This window comes from Schistocerca piceifrons, chromosome 7 (assembly GCF_021461385.2).
Source record: "Schistocerca piceifrons isolate TAMUIC-IGC-003096 chromosome 7, iqSchPice1.1, whole genome shotgun sequence".
Taxonomy (NCBI): domain Eukaryota; kingdom Metazoa; phylum Arthropoda; class Insecta; order Orthoptera; family Acrididae; genus Schistocerca; species Schistocerca piceifrons.
The window spans coordinates 309,204,224-309,225,334 of record NC_060144.1 but is presented as its reverse complement, the minus strand read 5'-3'; the positions used below and the strand labels follow the sequence as shown (position 1 = coordinate 309,225,334).

The window sequence follows — 21,111 nt, the reverse complement described above, 5'->3', positions numbered from 1 at the left end:
ACTAGCAATGAGATGTCTATCAATTAAGCGCAGAAGAAAGTGAAGAAGGCAAGCGATGTGCACAAAAGAAAGGTAAGCTTTATCTTCTCGCTCACGCTGTACGAGCTTGCTTTCAAAGAAACCATTCCGGCAGTAGCGTTAAGCAATTTACATAGATCACGGAAGCCTAGATTTAGTGTTAGGATATGGATATTACTGCATTTCTCCCGAATACGAGTGGAATGTCTTACCACTGCGCCAACTCACTTCGTAGCTGCGAGAGTAGTCGCATCGAAACCATCAAAACCGAAGAAAGCAAGATATTAACACATGCTGACATGCTAGAATATGCGTCGGTACTATTTTCGAAGAAATACAGGGCAGAGGTCAGATGACGGACTTACGTGAGAGTTTGGTCCACCACGACAATGAGTCAGCTCGGAGATCGACCGCAACGCTCACATTTCCTAAACTGTCTCGAATCCCACCTAAAAAGCAAGCCTGCCCTCATGAATTCGTCTCTCTTCCCAAATGAGAATTAAGTAATCTACAGGCATTGGCCTGAAAATCAGGCATCGCTCATTCTTCCTAAGCAGCATTCCTGAACACCGTCTTGACAAAGCATAACATCATCAAGCCTTCACCAAATGCTTTGAGAAGATGCACCAGTGCATTGTAGCTCAGCGAGAGTACTATGGAAATAACGTAAGCGTTAAAGAAAACAGCGCGAAGTCATACTGAAATGTCTAAAAGTTTATTACATCGACTGGTGCGGTTCACTGCTTCTTACGTCTTTTGTCCCTTTTAATATTTCACAAGGAACCGGTAGCACTAGCCTTGATATGATGTGATGTGCTTTGCGGCTAAATACTTCCAACTGTCACGATTTAAACCACGCCTGAGCAACCTTTGGTAACACACGAGCCTGATTCACGTACAAGGGTCGTTCAATAAGAAATGATACATATTAATTTTTCTCGGCCAATTTCGGTTGAAAAAATGAGAAATTTGCTGTGGGACAGCCTCTACATGTTTCATGTAGTTCCAGCAGGTAGCGGTACTAAACGTAGCCTTCAAAATGGCGTCTAAAGCAGAGAACTGTCATTGAGTTACTTTTGGCAGAAAAGCACAGCAGCACAGATATTCGAAAGCTCTTGCAGAATGTCTACGGAGACCCGGCAGTGAACAAAGGCATTCGAACCGAAAGCAAAACAGCAATCCATGTAGTGGCATCATACCACATCACCTCTCTTCTGAAAGAGCCGCAACCTCAGCGGGTAAAGTCATGGCGACCGTCTTCTGGGACTCTGAAGGGGTTATTCAGTTTGATGTTCTCCTTCATGGTGCAACGACCTACTCTGACATGTATTTTGATACCCCCAGGAAAGTGAAGAAACGACTTTAGCGTGTTCGTTGCCACAAAAACGCAAACTAACTTCTTCTCCGCGACAACGCAAGGCGTCGCCCAAGTCTGTGCACCCGAGAGGAGCTCACAAAACTTCACTGGACTGTTCTTCTCCATCTACTCTACAGCCCGGATCTTGTACCATCCAACTTCCGTCTGTTTGGCCCAGTGAAGGATGCACTCCAGGAGAAGCAGAACGTGGACGATGCGGAGGTTATTGTTGCAGCAAGAAGTTGGCTCCGACGTCGACTAGTAGAGTGGTACCATGCGGGCAATACAGGCGCACCCAGTAATGTGGCCGTAGCATTGAACGGAGATTACGTTGACAAACAGTTTTGTAACCAAAAGAATGAAAAATAATATGGTGTATTGCAATCCTGAACAAATCAACTTGCTTTCAGAAAAAAAGTGTTGCATTACTTGTTGAACGCCCCAGGTATTTACTTAAGGTCGCGTGACCTGACAGCAGCACTCTTGGCACTATAGCGGCCGTGACGTCATTGTTCATGGGATACCGCATCGATAGATATGAATTGCTCCCCTCTCCAGAGAAACCACGCCAACGAATTATGACTCAAGACACGCGATCTTGACAGTACATACATTTTATGTTAACCCATCTTCAGATGTCTACATTCATTTACGCATCGTGTTTATTGTTTCTTTACCTGCGACGTTATACAACAGCTGTCTTTAAAATTTCCGAAGCAAAATTCTGCAGCGCTTAGCTCTCTATACTACGAAATTCTTCCGTGGGCCGGACTGAAACCAGTCGCGGGCCGACGGTTACCCACCCGTTGTTTCGATACTACTGAGAATCAGGGGGAGAAAATGCAACTGTGGACTTCGATAGTTTTATCTTCGATAGTTTTATCTTTTCATCTTGTTACTCATCGTGAGTAAACGTGATCGTGGTTAAATCCATGAGCATGGAAGGCGACACGTCTTCTTTTGTGCGTTATAAAGTTCAAGGAGTGATATCGAATGTGCACGATAAACAAGTCACAGGGTAATCCCTGAATTATCAGATAAGTTTTCACGATAACTGAACAGGGGCAGCTTCTTAGGGGAACCCCCGAGTTATTAAGCAGTGCTCTATATCTCTGGCACTTCACAGCGCCTGTCCCCCAGGATGATGAAAATAATGTGACTTGCCTTCTTCACTCGGCAACTAATAGATCAAGGAAAATTCTCCGGTGATTCGAATGTCTACAGAAGAACGTCTGAAAGATGTCTGAACTACGAACGATTTTACCATAAATCATTTCTTCTGCTTACAGACGCGTGCATACTAGTATGTCGTCAATGCTGTTGCATGTTTCCCTAAACCTTAAAATAAGATTATGGCTTGCAATTCAGTCACCTGCTTTGAAATTTTGTCTAGGTGTAAGTGAAAAGCGTCACTGGTTCGTTCGTTCTCTCTCTCTCTCTCTCTCTCTCTCTCTCTCTCTCTCTCTCTCTCTCTCTGTGTGTGTGTGTGTGTGTGTGTGTGTGTGTTGGGGGGGGGTTATTTTTTAAGGGTGTGACCAAAGGACAGCGGGTTTATGAGACTTTTTTACCTGCGAGTGAGCTCTACTTGCTTGTCATTATCAAACAATATACGATCTGACGGTTAGCCATCAGATATATCCGTAAACAGTTTCTGTAACGAGCAACAGCTTTGAATGTCAGTAGGTTGGTTTGCTTTTTGTTTGCTTCGAAGGACGTAATGCAGAAGCTTTGTGTCACATGCTTATTTTTTCTCACACACAGGCGTAACAGCGTTACGCGGCAAATACGCGGATCGAAAATTTGGCAAAATGGCTCTGAGCACTATGGGACTTAACATCTATGGTCATCAGTCCCCTAGAACTTAGAACTACTTAAACCTAACTAACCTATGGACATCACACAACACCCAGTCATCACGTGAAGATTTGGCAGAGTAATGCCAGAAGTTTAAGACGCGACCAGCTAAGTAGTTCTTTGGGCGTCTTCCAATAAAACAATGTTACGCTTACGTTCTGACGAATTAGGTCTTCCACAAACTGTGGCGTTCCTCTTTGAGCATAATCGTAAGGAGGCAGTGCTGGCAGTGCTAGTGTGTATTCGTCGCTCAACGCCTAGCAAAAATACCTGTGTAAGGGATCATTTCACCCACATCTCACACTTTGATATTCCACAATTCAACAAACAAAGTAAGACCGATTATCTTGTCTGTTAGTAAAATGGCAGAAATAAGGACGGTAATAATAATAATAATAATAATAATAATAATAAAATGGTAACAGCGTTGACTGGATTGACCACACTATCCTGTTAACTGTGCCGGCCGGGGTGTCCGAGCGGTAGTGGGCGCTACAGTCTGAGACTTAACATCTGAGGTCATCAGCCCCTAGAACTTAGAACTACTTAAACCTAACTAACCTAAGGACATCACACGTATCCATGCCGAGGCAGGATTCGAACCTGCAGCCGTAGCGGTAGCGCGTTTCGAGACTGTAGCGCCTAGAACCGCTCGGCCACACCGGCCGCCTTATGTCGAAAAACGATGTTCTTTCAAGTTTTCTATTTGATTACAATAAAATTTTGTAACTACTATGCGGATAATAATTGACCTATCCTCGTATGATCCACACCAATAACAACTATTACTTAATTTAGTATCAGCCACAAGGAATTGCACATCGTCTTAATCTGTTGAGCTGAATCGCTCTTCTTATTGCGTACACACTGAAAATTTTAATAGTTCGTGACAAAAATAAAGACATAGAAAAGGGTATTTGGTAAGTAATAACCAGCTTCAGTTCACTGAGAAGCTACTTCAGATCTACAAACATTCTTTTGACTGTCTTTATTTTTGTCACGATCTGTTATATTTGTCCGTGTGTACACAGAACAAGAGCGATTCAGCTCAACTGATTATGACGATGTGTCACGCCTGGTGACTAATGCACACTGAATTAAGCAATGCGTCATAAGCTGTAAGTTTACATATCAAATGTATTTTGCTATTATTCACCTCTCATACGAAAATTTTCTGTGTTTTAGATATGAAGGTGGTTCGCCAATGCGCTGAAACTAGTTATTAATAGAGGAATTTTTGCCATTTTGACCTAGGACTATTATCCACACATTTTATTGGAAATGTAGTTGTAAATGTGTGGCTGTATGGTACTTCTTTGCCTCTCCAAACCTTGATGGTGCCGCAGTTCAAGACACACAGTGGAGTCTCCGTTGCTACATACGCCTAATCTAGTACCTGGAATGAATTTAATACCCATTCGCTTCTAACACCATCAAATAGAATTTGACTCAAGAGGGCACACTGGCACGCGCGTATAGTGACGTTTGTCGACAGGAAGGAAGATCACAATTTAATATAACACCGGCGACGAGGTCGTCAGACACGACTCATCAGCTCGGATCGCGGAAAGACCGAAAGTAAATCGGCGTGCGCTACTCAAGCGACCTTCCAGCTTGGGGAACACGAACGACACCTAAATCTGGACGGCCAGACTGGAAGTTGAACTGCTGTCCTCCCGAATGGAATTCTAACGTAATAGCACTGCGCCATTTCGTTAACTGTGGTTGTGTCTATAGTCCGATAAAGTAAAACTGTAGCAGCCATGATCCCTGAGATTAGGTTGAACACGAAGTGCTTTATTTGTCAAAATTTACGTTGGTGGTAGCGGTATTCCTTTGCCTTATTTTAACACGTAAACCGACTTACTCAGCTAGTTACATGGCGTAACCAGTTTGAAGTGGATCTGATCCACTATAAACTGCTCGTTTCTCACATACAAATAGCATTTTCGAAAGTTTTAACTAGCGACTAGGACCGACCGAGGATTTCCCGACACTACTCAAGCACGAAATAAACAGTCTGCTGAACAGGACAAATCACAGGCTACCACTGCTGCACCTAGACGCACATCTTGGGTCGACATCCTGGCGAAACCAAGAAAGGGAGCGAAATGGGTAGAACACTGGACTAGCATTCGGGAGGAAGGCGGTTCAAATTACCGTCCGGCCCTCGAGATTTAATAAATTTTCCAGTGGTTTCTTTAAATTGCTTAACGCAATGTTTGGGCGGTTTCTTTGAAAGGACACGGCCGATTCCCCTCCCCAATTTCCTCCCTAACCGAGCTCTTGCTCCTTCCCTAATACTCTCGTCGTCGACAGGGGATTAGGGCTACAGGTGTATATTTCTGCCTCTGTCAATGCACGAAATTTAATGTGAATGTACAGTTACAGGAGAATACTGAAGATCAGATGGACAGACCGAGTTTTTAAGCAAGACTTCCTGCGACAAGTCAACGAACTATATACATATAGCTAGCACACTGAGGGTTCCGTTCGAACGTTATTATGTGTGTATATACTGTGTATTTTTAGTTCATGCATCCTGGAAACCAATGATCTCAACGACTCTTGCCTGTTATAGATATCGATACTGGCAAGATAAGGGTTCCGGGAATTCCAAAACCGCTTCAGAATCTCTACAGTAGTTCCTCAGACTAGAACGGACATACAAAAAATGCGAACAGGGGCCTCCAATTTATATATGTGGAGAGAGAAGATTTGATAAAACATTTTTATTAGTTACTGAAACTTGACTACAACACACATTTTATGTTTGCTTGCAGTAATGTGGCAAGGCGCCTCAGACCACGCGGCTACCCCGCACGGCGACGGCTAATGAATGCGATGTACGTTCAAACGGCAAAGGATATTTTTATGTGATATAATTACAATTTAACAAATTTCAGATTTTTTACTTGTACTGTGAAATCTTGCTTCTTGCTGAATTTAATGATTCTCAGTCAATGGGAAGCACCCTACAGGTTTTGATGAGTGAGTTTTCGAGTATCAAAATACGCGACAATGGCCGTATCTTTTGATTGCCTTGGCTTTATAGCTTACATTTTTTTGGACTCCAACGGACCATAGACCCTGGTATGTGATATTTGAACCTGATACGCCAAATTGTTTCGGAGAAAAAGTGTCTTAACAAACGAAAGGCTGATGGATAAAAAGTGACATTATTGTATGATATAATTACAAATTATCAATTTTCGGTTTCTTCCTTTACTAGTACTGCGAAACCTTGTTTCCTGCCAAATTTCATGATTATAGGTCAACGGGAAGCACACTATGGGTTTTGATGTGTGAGTTTCGAGTTTAAAAGTTTGTTACATAAATGACCGTATTTTTGACTCAAGTGATTCAGAGGCTTAAAGCGTTTACACCGCGAAGAGACCCTCGACGTTAGTACACGTGTGTCACAAATTTTAACCTGGTTCTTCGAACCGTTCCTGTGAAGAAGGGTTGTTAATAGTCGGACAGACCGAAAACAATGCGATCCTGTAAGGGTTCCGTTTTTACAGTCTGAGGCACGGAACCCTAAAAACAACCACAAAGAACATAATCAACTGAAGATAAGGAATGGTTGGGCACTTATTTCGAGATGACTCGTGCTTTTAACTATTGGTGAAGTGATGATGAAAGGAAAGCATAAAGGATGATGCCTAGATACGAGCATATGCGTCCACTAGGCCAGGGGGAGGGCGCAACAGGGGGTACTTACCACCTCCTGGAATCTGTGGTAGCTTCTTTATTAATTTCAAAATTCTCACGTATTTCTAGAAATGTTTGTCTCTGACTCCGCTAACCCTCATGCAAGCGGTAACACAGTGGTTTTAGTAAACACTACATCGGTTTGTTATCAAGTTACCCGCGGCAAATTTCGGCGATGTTGGGGTGCGAATCTTTACAGAACATTGCCGAAGTAGTGTACCCAATATTTCCTCCATCAGTTTCTCGCACAGCCCATAATCAGCTACAGGAAGGGACAGTTCCAACAGTATGAACATGGCCGCAGTTCACCTGCCAGACACCCGTCCCCGTTCCCACCAGAACATCCTTTTTGCTTTCGCACCTCTTTAATCTCAACAAGTTTGCATTTCACCCATCAAGACTTGCTAAGGCTCCATTCAGTTTTACACGCTAGAGCGACTGTAATAGAGTATGAAGAACATAGTCATGCTATACTGTAAATGTATTCTCTGGGATCAAAAACACACACAAAAAAATACAAATTTCAGCTCTCGACGAGATGAAACAATGGTGAAATATCAACGTTGAAAAGGCGTTTGGACTTTCTTAAACTTCATGGTTCTTAATCTATAGGGGATGCAATTCTGCGTGACATCCACTTATAGAGCTACGTAGTCCAATTATGTCGACACAATTACGTGCCAAGCCAGGGAGACGAAGACCTTGTCAACAATGAACAATTCGATGTTTTTTCCGAAGACTACATGCGTATTCACATTAACAATATGGAAATAGTAATTCGGTTATAGAAATGAAATATGCTTACCTTCAAGATACAGCAGTAAGTGCCCTACAAATAAAAAATAAAGAACGGATAATGATAAAACGTTTAAGACACAATAAACTTTGTGTACTTCCTCTTGAATATAATTCTTGGAGAACGATACGTTCTCAAACTTTAAACCTTATGCTTGAATGAATTCGTCAGTAAAATGGAAAAAACTACAAGTAGGCCTATCGACTGATTTTCAATACAACCACCACGGCGATTGAGACATTTGATAACGATGTATCAGCTTGCTTATTGTCTCTGCAACAAGTAATCCGCCGCCTTTTTGCCGAGCCATGTCGACATGGCACCAGCAGTTTTCCAATTCTGAGAACGCGCCACAAGACATCGTGCACCCGAAAACCGCGCCACAGGACATCCGAAAACAACAATCAACGAGGCTGCATACCGTAAAGAGATTACGGACGTTGCTCCAATCTTTCGGGACAAATGAAGGTAAGCTGCAGTCAGGGGTCGTCCTATACATCGCAACATCGCCCGATCACATGCTGCTGTGCGTTTCTAAAACAGCTACTTCAGCGGTTCAATTCTCCATGCAATTTAGATTTTGAAGTAGCGGGACCGACCGATACAGAATGTGAGATTTGATCTGCGATGTCCGAGTAGTACTCGCAGTTTTGATTATCACCACGAAAAAATAAAGTTTCGTAACTAATCGTTTGTTTGTTAGTAGATACGTGTCTGCTATCCTGGTACAGACTGAAATCCCGTCGTTACACTATAGTACCTCAGCTAGATAAGCCGTAACATAAGGCCCACTGATAAACGGACCTATGAAGCCACAATTTGTTTTCTGCACTTGAAGGGAACCAACGCTGCAACAACCCATGCTGAGTTGGAGGGAGTGTATGGCAACAATGCATCATCATTTGACAATGGTTGTTAGGTGGCGCAGATGCTTCCATTGCGGTCAAACAAATGTAGGGATGGGTTATCGGAAGATACATTCGGTGTAAACGACAGCAGCCCTAGTAAATATCGCTGTTACCTATTAAACGAGGGAAACATATTTAGATATATCAGTCCAAAAATTAACTTTTAAAATTCTGATTATAATTTATGATTGCACGTGTTACTGATTAAAGCTATGAGGAATGGGTTTTATAGATTATTAAAAAAAAGGAAAAACAAATTTAATTATATACTATTTTACACATAAATAGAGAAATCTATTAATGCAAAATTCTGGCTAAGGAGTACCTGCCCACAATATTTGTGATTCGCACTTTTACTATAATGTGATTCAAAATTCAAGTACACTACTTTTTGAGAATTACTTCCTCTTTTACGTTTTCACACTGCAAAATCACTACTATAGACGCACAAACAACAAAAACAGATGAGGTTTCGAAAATTAGAGTTCAAACATTTCTACCATCCTTTCTTTCGAGTGAGAGGAGGATACGAAAACACATACCTGACATGGGTAAAAATTACTCCAACACCACGTTACATGCGACAAATCTCCCGAATGACGAAAATCGAATTTCGGAAACAGTTTTTCGATGTCGTGTTTACACGTAAAGTGGATTTGATAGCTCAGTTAAATATGGCCTCTGGAAAACAGCTGTTTCAGTTTCTGATTTAGTCAGCCCAATTGCTATTTCTCTTCAAACATTAGAGGTAGAACAGTTTAACGGTCATTTTGATATTTCTGATTCCGATATATCAATATTTCTATACATCGCTGCTCGATATCCAACCCCAAACAAAGTGAGAATGACAAAAGAACGAAGCGGTGGTCTCTCTCTCTCTCTTAAAAATCTGGAATCGCAACAGAAGTGGAAGCCGTGGTGCTCGAAGTCTGGCGTATCGCAATAGCGGTTGCAATAGAAAAAGAAAAATCAGTCACGGGTCACTTTTCAGCATCTTGCACGACATTTTGAACATGACATAGGTCGCTGCCCGCTGGGTTCCGCGACTGCTCGGACACATTCTGCATCCCGCCGAACCGAGGTATCAGCAGAAATGTTACAGCTGTCAGGCCATTACAGGTAGCTTATTTAGCAGCCTGGTCACCACGGACGAGTTACGGATGTATCACCATGACTCCGTGATAAAGCAGTTGAAAGATATGGCTTTACGGTATATTGATAATTTTTACTTATGGACCGTCTGACAGCAACTGAATAAATGTGGTGCAGTGAAAAAAATGTAAATTAAATAGCAAACACCTGTACATATTCCAGGCCACAGATGATGCCTTGCAGAAAATAAAGGCGAAATGCGTATGGCACTAAAATTGTGTTTTGTTCAGTTGCTGTCTGATGGTCCATAAGTAAAAATTATCAATATACCGTAATATTACACACAACTGAGGAAGACAGAACTACAAAAGTTGAAGATATGGCTTTACCTCCACCCCCGGTAGCTGAGTGGTCAGCGCGACAGACTGTCAATCCTAAGTGCCTGTGTTCGATTCCCGGCTCGGCTGGGGCGGAGATTTTCTCCGCTCAGGGACTGGGTATTGTGTTATCCTAACCATCATCATTTCATCTCCATCGACGCGCAAGTCGCCGAAGTGGCATCAAATCGAAAGACTTGCACCCTGCGAACGGTCTACCCGACGGGAGGCCCTAGTCACACGACATTTACATTTACCTCCGCCAAAAGAGGCGACGACTCAGCCACTACAAGCAGTGTGATATTGGGTTGTTTCTGGGGCTATCTAACAAGATTATGATCGCATGGGCCAGATTGTCTCCTGACGAGGATACGGGAGATTATAGCGACGAAGCGTTGTGGGAATCTGCTAAACGGGGCGTTTCAGCTCCACGTCAACGCCGCCGCTCATTTTGCTGAGGACTCAAGTCACACATGCTGCTTCTCTGGACTGTCAAATTTTGCCTCAGCCCTCACATTCTCCTAACTTGATACCCAGTAACTTCTTCCTCTTTCCGCGGCTGAAGAAACCGTTGAGTGGTAGACATTCTCAGTATGGCGACGAGGTGATTTTCGATCTGGTACGCTCCGTAACACTCAAAATGCAGACTTCTACAACGAAGGTCTCCGCCAGCTCAACCATCGTTTAGTGAAATGTGTAGCACTGAAGGATGAATATGCAGAGAAAGACTAACACTATCATAAAGTTTTTTGGACACAGTTTGATTTTTCAGAGGTGATAATTAAAACTTTGCAACTACCCCTCGTAATGATGGTCCGGCATGTGTCATCATTCGGCGCAAAAATAACAATCCTGGATTACTTTGTTTCTGTTGCACTTAAAGTGTGCCAACAGACAGATCTGTGGCGCAGCGAGAGGTTTAGATTAGTTTGGTAGGAGTCAATTTCTAAAATCTAATATCCTTGTTATGCAGTGTTTTTTACACATATCTTCTGGCGAGTGGTACACAGGTAAAAGCAGATGGTTAGTACACAGTCCAGTCATATTATAGCGACCAGAGCCTACGTTCGACGTCAACGTGCAATAACCACTCTCAAACGGAAGGTGGCAACACTAGCACTGAATAGTACATAAAGCGTGTCGGGAGCACGTGAAATCTGGTGCGGTCATTGTGTAACCGGAACTGGAGCAAAGTATCTGACGTCCAAAAAGGCATGAACATTCGCTTTCGGGCCAAGGGTGGATGCATTTTCGAAATGACTAAATTCGTAAACTGTTCGCGTGCCGTTGCGGTTAAAATATACCGTGCATCGCAAAATGACACTATCCAAAACGGGCGTTGAGGCAACTGTGATGCACCATGGGCCATAGATGAAACGGATGAACAACTGCAGATATGTGTATAGGGGAACAGAAGTGCAATTGTAGAGCAACTGGCCGCCCAGATGAACCAGGAGGCTACCAACAGCGTCTCCTGAACGACCGTTCCACGAACGTTGCTGCGCATGAGCCTCCGCATCCGGCGTCTGGTTTATGCACCCATCTGTGACGAAGGCTGGAATTTTCACACCAATACAGCAACTGGACGTCCACTAAGTGACGTTAGGGGGCCTTTTCTGATTATTCATGGTTTTTATGTTCCGTCGCACAGATGGTCATTAGCCGGCCGCAGTGGCCTAGCAGTTCTAGGCGCTTCTGTCCGGGACCACGAGGCTGCTACGGTCGCAGGTTCGAATCCTGCCTCGGGCATGTATGTGTGTGATGTCCTTAGGTTAGTTAGGTTTACGTAGTTCTTAGTCTAGGGGACTGATGACTTCAGATGTTAAGCCCCATAGTGTTTGGAGCCATTTGAACCATTTCAACAGATGGTCAATGATGTGTATGGCGTGAAACGTCTGAAAGCGGACATACTGCAAGAAGGGTCCATCCAGGCCGGAGGAGGTAGCATTGTGATCTGGGGAATGTGTTCTTGGCATTCCGTGAGTGATCTCGTCATTCTGCAATGCACTATGGATCAACAGAAGCACGCACCTATCTTTGGGTACTATGTCCACCTCTACATGCAGTTTTTTTTTTTTTTTCTCGGCACAATGGCTTCTACCATCAGGGCAATGCAACGTGTCACACAGCTTACATTCCCCTGGCCCTCAAACTCCCCGGATTTAGCCCAATCGAGAATCTGCGGGACCACCTCGACCGGGCTATTCGCGCCACAGATCCTCAACCGCGACGTCTGACGCAGCTGGAGTGGGAATGGCTCCATATCGCTGTCGGTACCTTCCAGACCCTTCACCAAGTCTCTTTCTGTGCGTCTCGCAGCGGTACGCGCTGCAAAATGTGGTTATTTAGACTTTTGACAGGTGGTCACAATGTGATTGGACGGTTTATTACTAGATTCGCCATTTTTATATTTCACACCAAGTTAGTTTTAAATTTTTTTCCCCTGAAACGCGGAAGTGACTGGGCGGACGACATGACGTTAACTCCTATGAGGAACTGGAAGACAACGGAAGCGGCAGTCTGCCAGACGCGTGAACTGTCAGTGCTGTGGCTGAAACGTATACATGTTCAAAGGCTAATAACTTAGTTCGTGCAGCAGAAATTGTTTGGCAGAATATTTAGCAACGGCTGTAGCACCGAACCCAAGCGAAACTGCGGTCTTATAGTTAATGCAAGCAATGATATATTCTCACTATCTCACACATTACTACGATAGAAATGTATAATTTGTGTTTTTAAGGTTATATGTAAGTATCAAGTTGATCTACTTTCTACGTGACATTTGAAGCCTACGTTAAAGATATTCAGAACTCTGCGGGTGCAATTACAACTTGCAGTGATCAGGCTGTGAGAATGACGCATGGTACTGATCAGACTTGATAAATTTGCATGTGATCATAAAACAGTTCATACGGTAGTACTGTAGTACAGTAGACAGTAATAAGTTGTTACGTTTGCTGACCATTTTCTTTAAGAAAAGAAGATACCGCAGAACGGAGGTACTGGCAGAATTGAAGCTATGAATGCGAGTTATGACTGGATAATTCATTCTGTAATAAAGTTCCCCACGAAAAGTGATGGTTAGTGTTCGCTTTCCAGTACGGCGAACTGCTTAAGCTTACAAGGACACGTAGTTCAGTGTGAAGATGAAAACAGGAGCTTGAAGGAATGAACAGGAGTTTCATGAAACATCTTTACGAACACTGACAACGATATCATAGAATACAGAAGAGATTTTGAAGGCAGGCAATATATATATCAGCAACGTAGGGCACACTACAGACCACTTAGAAACTGACATGAAGAATTTCAATGAAAGGCAATGCCGAGTCATAACTGGCGGCTACAAATGATACTGTATGGAATCGCTAAAGCGGTAATTACACAATGTGATGGGCTGCTTGAATGGTGATGATTGATTCGCCATAATGTGTTTCATAGTGGTGACGAAGATGGTAGGTAAAGGTAGATAACTCAGTGCTCAACAGTACGTAATGCTCTGCAGAAGAGAGCTGGAAATTGGTAAAAATATATTTATGACTGCTTGTGTCTTCGGTACATGCAGAGCAGTGCGTCGATTTTGACGAATATGTAGCCGGCCGTTGTGACCGAGCAGTTCTAGGTGCTTCAGTCCGGAACCGCACTGCTGCTACGGTCGCAGGTTCGAATCCTGCCTCGGGCATGGATGTGTGTGATGCCCTTAGGTTATTTAGGTTCAAGTAGTTCTAAGTCTAGGGGACTGATGACCTCGGATGTGAAGTTCCATAGTGCTCAGAGCCATCTGAACCATTTTGACGAAGATGTAAAAAGTCGTTGATCCAGTAGGACAAAAGTGACAACTAGATATTTTATGTACAAACTGAACATTCAGAACTGGGTTAACTCCCAAATCTCTCGCCCTAATGAAATCTACTGTTCCCTAACAATGGTAACCCTTCTAAAAAGGGCAACAACCCGATTCACGCTGAAATACCTGTTTAAGTGAGGTTTGATTAGCATTAGGATCAGCATCCACATCTCACTTGTATTTTCTCTTCAATCTATTGCCTTTTGGGACAGATCTTCATAAGTAAGGTAAATTTACATTGTTACAAGGAGTAACAATGTAACGGTTGAAACAAATTTTGAACGAGATGATTCAGGTATTCGTCTGTTGACAGCTGTCAGAATTGATTGTTGTAACAGCTGCTGCGGAACATGCAAAACAAGAAAGAGTTTGGTGATGTTATTGAATACGTAGGGTATTGAAGGGTAGGAAGTATGAACGTAGGGTAGATCAAAAGTGAGTTCGAAATTCATGGTGGCTGCTTGGAGAATGCTGAACGAGGGAGAAACATCCACTACCCATGCAATTTAGACGGAACTGTTCAGATTTCGTAAGTTATGACTACTTGATAAAAACTTTCGATTTTTATGAGGAATAGATGAAAACTAATGGAAACAGCTTTGGACTGACTTGGAAGTGTGTGGTGTAACAGATATTATTTCAAGCGAATACACGACAGCCAACGGCACTCTGTAGTTATCAAGTAAAAAACAAAGAAAATTTGGAAAACCAAACTTGGGACTGCTAAGCAGTTCAGAAATGCCCACTAAATACGTAGCTACGTGTCGTCTAACTCCGTCTGTGCTTAACAGTGCTCCTCATGATGGAATTTGCTCCAGTTTCAACCACGTGTTATAAAAACCCATTTCAAAATCGTGGATATCTCAGCACTCGGGCAGCATGTTCCAAAAAGCGTAGCGTAAATACGGGATTTTTTTTCCCGGGGATAATACCTCGCTTTCTATTGGTGATTGAAAGGTAGGGTAAAATATAAATGTCGTGTGACTATGGCTTCCAGTCGGGTTCGCCGGGTGAAAGTCTTTCGATATGACGCCACTTCGGCGACTTGCGCGTCGATGGGGATGAAATAATGATGATTAGGACAACACAACACCCAGTCCCTGACCGGAGAAAATCGCCGATCCAGCCGGGATTCGAATCCGGGCCCTTAGGATTGACACACTGTCGCGCTGACCACTCAGCTACCGGGGGCGGACGAAAGGTAGGGTGAAGTGTTATGGGTATCTCTTGGGCTAGGGACCATTTGTTGAATACCCAACAGAAGGATCGTCTTACTGTAACTGTCCTAGAATACAGGGTCAATTTTCGAATAAGGCACGTTTCCTCCAAATTAGGCAAATGGAACATATCGGTTGGCTCTTTTTGCGTTAGATGCGGTTTACGCTGTGCCTTAAGTGGCTTATGGAGCCACTATTTAGTTCATGGAGGTTTCTTAAGAAAACCAGAAAAAAGCACTTTTTACCATTTTTTCGCCGTCAACAGTGGATATCTAAATACCTAACAGCAACAAACTGCTCACATTTTAACAGGATATTCTATAGGCATTTAAAAAAAAAATAAAAACTTTTTTTGGGTACCACAACCGAGCACCGGATTCCACGATGGTCACGATGCATTGCAAATGGCTGTAATTTTTACAATAAATTCCTAAGACCCCAGTCTCGAACAACCTTGTAAATTTTCTTGATATATTTATCCTTTGTCGCGAAAGACAAGAGGTTCAAAAGTTACCATAGCTGTGCACGTAAAATCCGGTACGAGTTAAAAAACGTAGTTTATAATGTGACGCAGAACGGAGAAATATGCTGCAAAGTGTCTACCTAATCATAAGAGCAGTTCTGGGAACCCCATGTTGTTGATGTTGCTCTTGTTGAACTGAAGCACATCAAAATTTTTACGCATGTAAAATATGGTATGAGGTGTAAAACTACTTTTGCGTTATTTCAGTTTCTTATAAATAAGCTATCAAAATTTTACGTTTGTTTGCGTGGCCATCTTCAGCAGCAGCTGTTAACATCTCTTACTATAGGTTATCCGTCTTGAGCTCACTGCAATTTAATTAAAAACATTACACCAGACGCGTTTGCTTTTATTTACAAAGCATCTTCCGTGGTTGTTGGTGTTTCTTTACATAATCTGCTCCTTCCCTTCTTGCTAGCAGTGGTTGGTGGCGACAGGCTTCATTTCACATCTGCACTTGCCGGTTTTTGGCATTCTGCATTATTCTGCACTGCCACAGTAAACACAGCAAACCACGGAAGTGATTTGCAAATAAAAGCGAAACGCGTCTGATGTAATTCTTTTTAATTAAGTTGCAGTCAGCTCAAGACGGATAACCTACAGTAACAGATATCAAAATTTTATTAATCTGTTTCATACGAGTAACATGTCCTGCTGTGGCAAGTAAAAGCAGAGCACCAGCGGAAAAATGCTACAATCTGAGCAAGAAAAGGCGAATATGCTCTTTTTTTTTTTTTAACTGAAAGACTGACTGGAAAGTGGGATATCAAGCTGCCTCATTCTATCTTCCTCAGCACATTCAAAAATTTCCCACACTTTTTGGCATGTGAACACATTCGCGCTCTTTTACGCTGAGAGAAAAGGAGATAGTAGCAGTGGGAATGGGGAGGAAATGTAATAAATAACAGAAGATAGTAGACAGACCTTGTGTTATAGAAAGAGCGAAGGAGACTGGCAGTGTGAGAGAAAGAAAGGACCACAGTGGCAGTGGAACATCGTTGACAGTAACAGAACCGTGCTACTAAAAGAGTGAAGGAGGCAGTTCTGGTGGGAGAGTAATACGTGAAAGGAGAGAGAAAGAGCAGCAGCAGCAGCAGCAGCTGGAAGGATTGAACGATATAGTAGCAGTAACAGAAAGCAAGAGGGAGACAGTGACAGTGGTACAACAGAACGATGAAGGCTGTGGCCTAGAGACAGGGACAGCGAAAGAGAAACACATAGAGGTAATGACAATGAGTTGGGCGATAGGCGTATGAGACTGGGTAACTGGGAGTGTATGGGTACGACAATGAGCGACTTCGGCGACTGGCTAGTGGGTGCTCGCGAGCTACAGTTGGCATGTGGGGGTGATGGGTGAGTTGCATAATAAAACGAGAGCGAATATTTTGGCATGCCAAATTTTTTGGGAAATTTTTTAAATTGCTGAGGAAGATAGAATGAAGCAGCTGGTACCCCACTTTTCAGTCTCAGTCTTTTAAACAGGAGCATATTCGTCCTTTTGTGGTTTCCATACGTGCATTTTTCCGCTGGTACGTGATTTTGCGGTTGTGTTACCTTCGTGTCCGCCGCCAAAACCAACGGCTGGAGTTCTATCTTCAACAGGTCGTAGATTTTTCTGATATTAACGCATGGTAACCTTTGCGTCTAAGAATTTATTCGAATGTGGAAGAAAGAAATAAATAAACTGCACCTTGATTTAGATCTTACGTTCCACTGTGAAGTCATGAATAACTGGCTGGTACACAGCTTGAACACCTGCCAATAGAGCCAACTAACTGCATTGCAAAATTCAAAATAACATTTAAGCTAACGACTTTTTCCGTTAAATGTCATTGGTTTAGAAGGAAAGAAAATAATTACTTGTGGCGAGGCGACAACTAATGTAACTATTAAACTATTTTCAACGATCACAGCCCTTGGAACGGTTACAGTCCAAGTTTTTATTTGTTTTACATCGTATGCATATAATTACTTGTGTAATGTACCTCCCTTCCTCTTACAATTAGTGTTGTGTTGAATACTCCGACGATGAATAAATAAATATCTCTCTTCAGAGAGGCTGGTATTTGTTGTGAGTCTGCAAGAGAAAACTCTTATGATTAAGCATATAATATAAATTTTCATCCCTCTTCGGCCTTATCAATTTCGGATATTATCTTAAGATGCGGAATATTTGATTAATTTACATATTTTTTGTGGATGGGGACGAAGTTAACAAGAGCGAGGAAGCTGAATTTTAAACCACTACGCTGGCGATCAGATCCCTTTTTCCAGTAATCTCGCGCTTATCTGATGTGTTTAGGAATACGAACGGACATCTGATTCGCAGGGACCATGAACAGAGTTGTCTAAGGTAAACGCTGATTTGAACTGAGGCTCTTTCTTATGTTCGATTACACTATAAATTTTTGCGGCAGGCGGTAAAATACGCATTAGATTATCTTGCTTTTCTTGTTTTTTACTTGCATCTGGCGGCGTTGATAGAAACAAAGTTTTAAAAAGGAAGAAAAATAATTCTCGCAAATGCAATGGCAAATGTGTAATGGGGGTGGGGTTAGCTTTAATTTTACTGAGGAAAGAGAATTATAAAAGGGCGCCGGCTAATCTAATCAAAAGTAGTATCACTAAAAGCCATCGTGTCGTACTTTGGCCACTCCTTTTCACATTTCGTACAACTACAGGCTAGAAAGCTGAATCTCCAAACTAGGTACTGAATCAGAGAAGGGAGTGAATGTCAAGCAATTAATATCTAGTTAGTAATTAATGCACTGCTGGCTTTGTTTAATAGCGACTATATTTCACTATTCATAGAAGTGACATACTTTATTTTGAGCGATTTAAGCAAAGAAAAGTGTACATAGTACAAGTATCAATCGCTTAACTAATTCGTCAGGCCTAGTATGGCTACTACAAGTGATTTATGCTTTCTCTTTCGTACTTTCAAGTGCTAACCGACTTAATAAGAACGCTTCAGTAACAACTGAGATGGTGATGTGTGAGTGAAGTTTTCACTTCTTCAGCAAACATTCTTCGTTCAAGTTTTACATTCTTTTCATAATTGAAATAGAAGTCAAGAATTGGCTTCGTAGACCCGTGTGCTTGCATGCTAGTATTCATCACAATTTTATGATGTTTATGTATTGCAGATACATGACAACAACAGTAGTGACACAATAAATTCAAAGTAATTATCGCAACCCTGAGTTTTCTGTGTGAAATGGAAAGCAGTATTGCAGTGTCATGGTGAATGTCAGCATTAATATCTTAAATAGGAAGTTAGTTTCCCGATTTAAATTTCAAAATATAACTACACCGAATCAGTATCAAAGATGCCTTTGACAACAAGAAACCGACAAGTTATATGTTCTATGGAGTGACAAAGGTTGCTGCTACTCCACACCGATAGATCAAATGACAGTTCAACTTACACTTCCAAAATCCGGTCTCCTTTCCGTATACCAGCCTTTTCCGCTGCCCCTCCATCCAGTACAGCGCTGACGTGCTGAAGAGGTGCGTACAGTTCGCCATTTATACTCCTTAACTGGCCGCCTTCACTGACCTGTCCTCTAACATTAAAACCGAATCCTGTTTCTGTTTTATAGATCGTAACAACACGGGGTCCAGTGGGTAGATTTCTAACTTGATCATTCTGAGGACTTGAATCAGATTCACTGTCAGCCATATTTACAGCCTCCGGCACTTTCACAGCCTTCTAGGCAACATTCCGAACGCTGCAGTACTCTGGCAGCTAGTAAATAAAGGAGTCAAAGATCTTCAAAGGATAAGAAGTAACGCTTCGTGGTTTGTTTGTGTTTTGTCCAAAGTTTATAGGAAGATGTTATATTGTTTGAAACGTTAAAGTTATGTCTAAAATGTAACTGCATATATTAGCATGTATTATTGCGTTCATTTGCTTGGCGAACTATAATAACGAAACGGGGAAAACAACACTTTTGTAAGAGTGCTCAACAAAGATGAGCTGGTTCCTTAGCACTAAAAATTGAGGTTTTGCTTACCCGTCGCAGTAAATACTCAAAATTTTTGTGAACATAGTTTCAGTCGACGCAGTTTCAATGTAATTTATGTGTACCATTTGACTTTCAATCTGGAGCCTAGAAAAGAAATGGGAAAAACTGAACACTCAATGCCAATAGGTGTGTTGGATGACCTGTGCAGGTACGTAGTTAATATTAGCATGTGCCATTATTGAAGCCAACATTATGCATCCCTTGAGACGCATGCTATAGGTATCTATTTACAGACTAAGGTTTAATAGTGTGTATTGGACCGACTTGATAGCTGTTTTTTTTTTCATTTATTTTCAAGTGATACTACCAGACTGTAAATTAACTTCTTGTTGGGGGTTCCACCAATTAATGTGTAATCCAGAGCATTCTGATGTCTATGGGGGGGAAAAAAAAGTGATCGCAGATGAAAACTTCCTACAATCGTAACGCTTAGGAAGACATGTGTAATAAATACACATCTACATCTACAAGATTGTAAACACCCCCCCCCCCTTATGTTTTATGTGTCATAGATGCTACGAGTCTTCAATATTGCCATTCTGTTATGTTGTAGCACAAATGTTATATTTACATTTATCGAACCTCTAGATCTTGATTTCGAAGCACTCCAGAATATATTATGCTATATTCAAAGTATTTTGGTATTTCCGAATTCATATTTCCTGCTAGTGTCAAAAGTAAAAGTAGTAATCATGCTGAATATTTTTCAGGAAGTTCTAAATTTCCGTGTAGCGAACCTTCAACCAATTTGTTTCAGTGGGACAATGAAAGCTTAGTATTTTACATTTACCTCTGCACTCAGTGAGCCACTGTGTAATACTCCATACCAATATTAGTGTATTTTTGTGCAGTTTCATTTGCTAACGGAACCATTCACTTCATAATTTATTACATGTACGTGATATACTCCTGATAGCAGGATTATAGGGAGGGTGTGAACTGCAGTGAATAGCCTTGCAACAGTCTTGAATAAGTAAATGGGTATGCATAAATCGATGTTGTAGTGTAAAGAAGGCTGCATTTAGAGCTGCAGAGTCTTGGAAGGGTAATTGTCATTGTTCTGTCATTGTTTATAACTTAAGATACAGCAAGTCTCCTTCTGAAACATGGCAACAAAATTATTGTGGCTGGAGGTTGCAACAGATGATATTAATGTGAGATACTAAAGAAGAAAAGAGAAAAGTCAGGAAACACGAATCTGCAGGGAACTACAAGAATGTAATTTTTTGTTAATCTAAAGCATCCTAGGCAAGTATCCACACAGAGTACAGTAATTTAAGTCTTCTGATAGCATGCACATACTCCTTTTGCAGTTTTTGCAATGAGTGGATAAATTATGCCTGACAGAGTGTTGTCTAAAGACTTGTTGTGATGTTCAAG

General features: G+C 41.9%; 2 protein-coding genes across 2 annotated transcripts in view; one reads left to right on the top strand and one right to left on the bottom strand.

Annotated features, from left to right (window-relative positions):
- LOC124804645 (sorting nexin-27) overlaps positions 1-19,441 on the bottom strand; it is a 284,253-nt gene extending 264,812 nt beyond the window's left edge. Inside the window, exon 1 of the mRNA XM_047264866.1 lies at positions 19,132-19,441. Within this exon, the coding sequence (XP_047120822.1) occupies positions 19,132-19,385 (254 nt within the window). The 5' untranslated portion in view covers positions 19,386-19,441. The remainder of the gene's footprint in view (positions 1-19,131) is intronic.
- A 97-nt stretch (positions 19,442-19,538) lies between these two features.
- LOC124804644 (m7GpppN-mRNA hydrolase) overlaps positions 19,539-21,111 on the top strand; it is a 59,866-nt gene continuing 58,293 nt past the window's right edge. Inside the window, exon 1 of the mRNA XM_047264864.1 lies at positions 19,539-19,879. Coding sequence (XP_047120820.1) covers positions 19,827-19,879 — 53 coding nt within the window. The 5' untranslated portion in view covers positions 19,539-19,826. The remainder of the gene's footprint in view (positions 19,880-21,111) is intronic.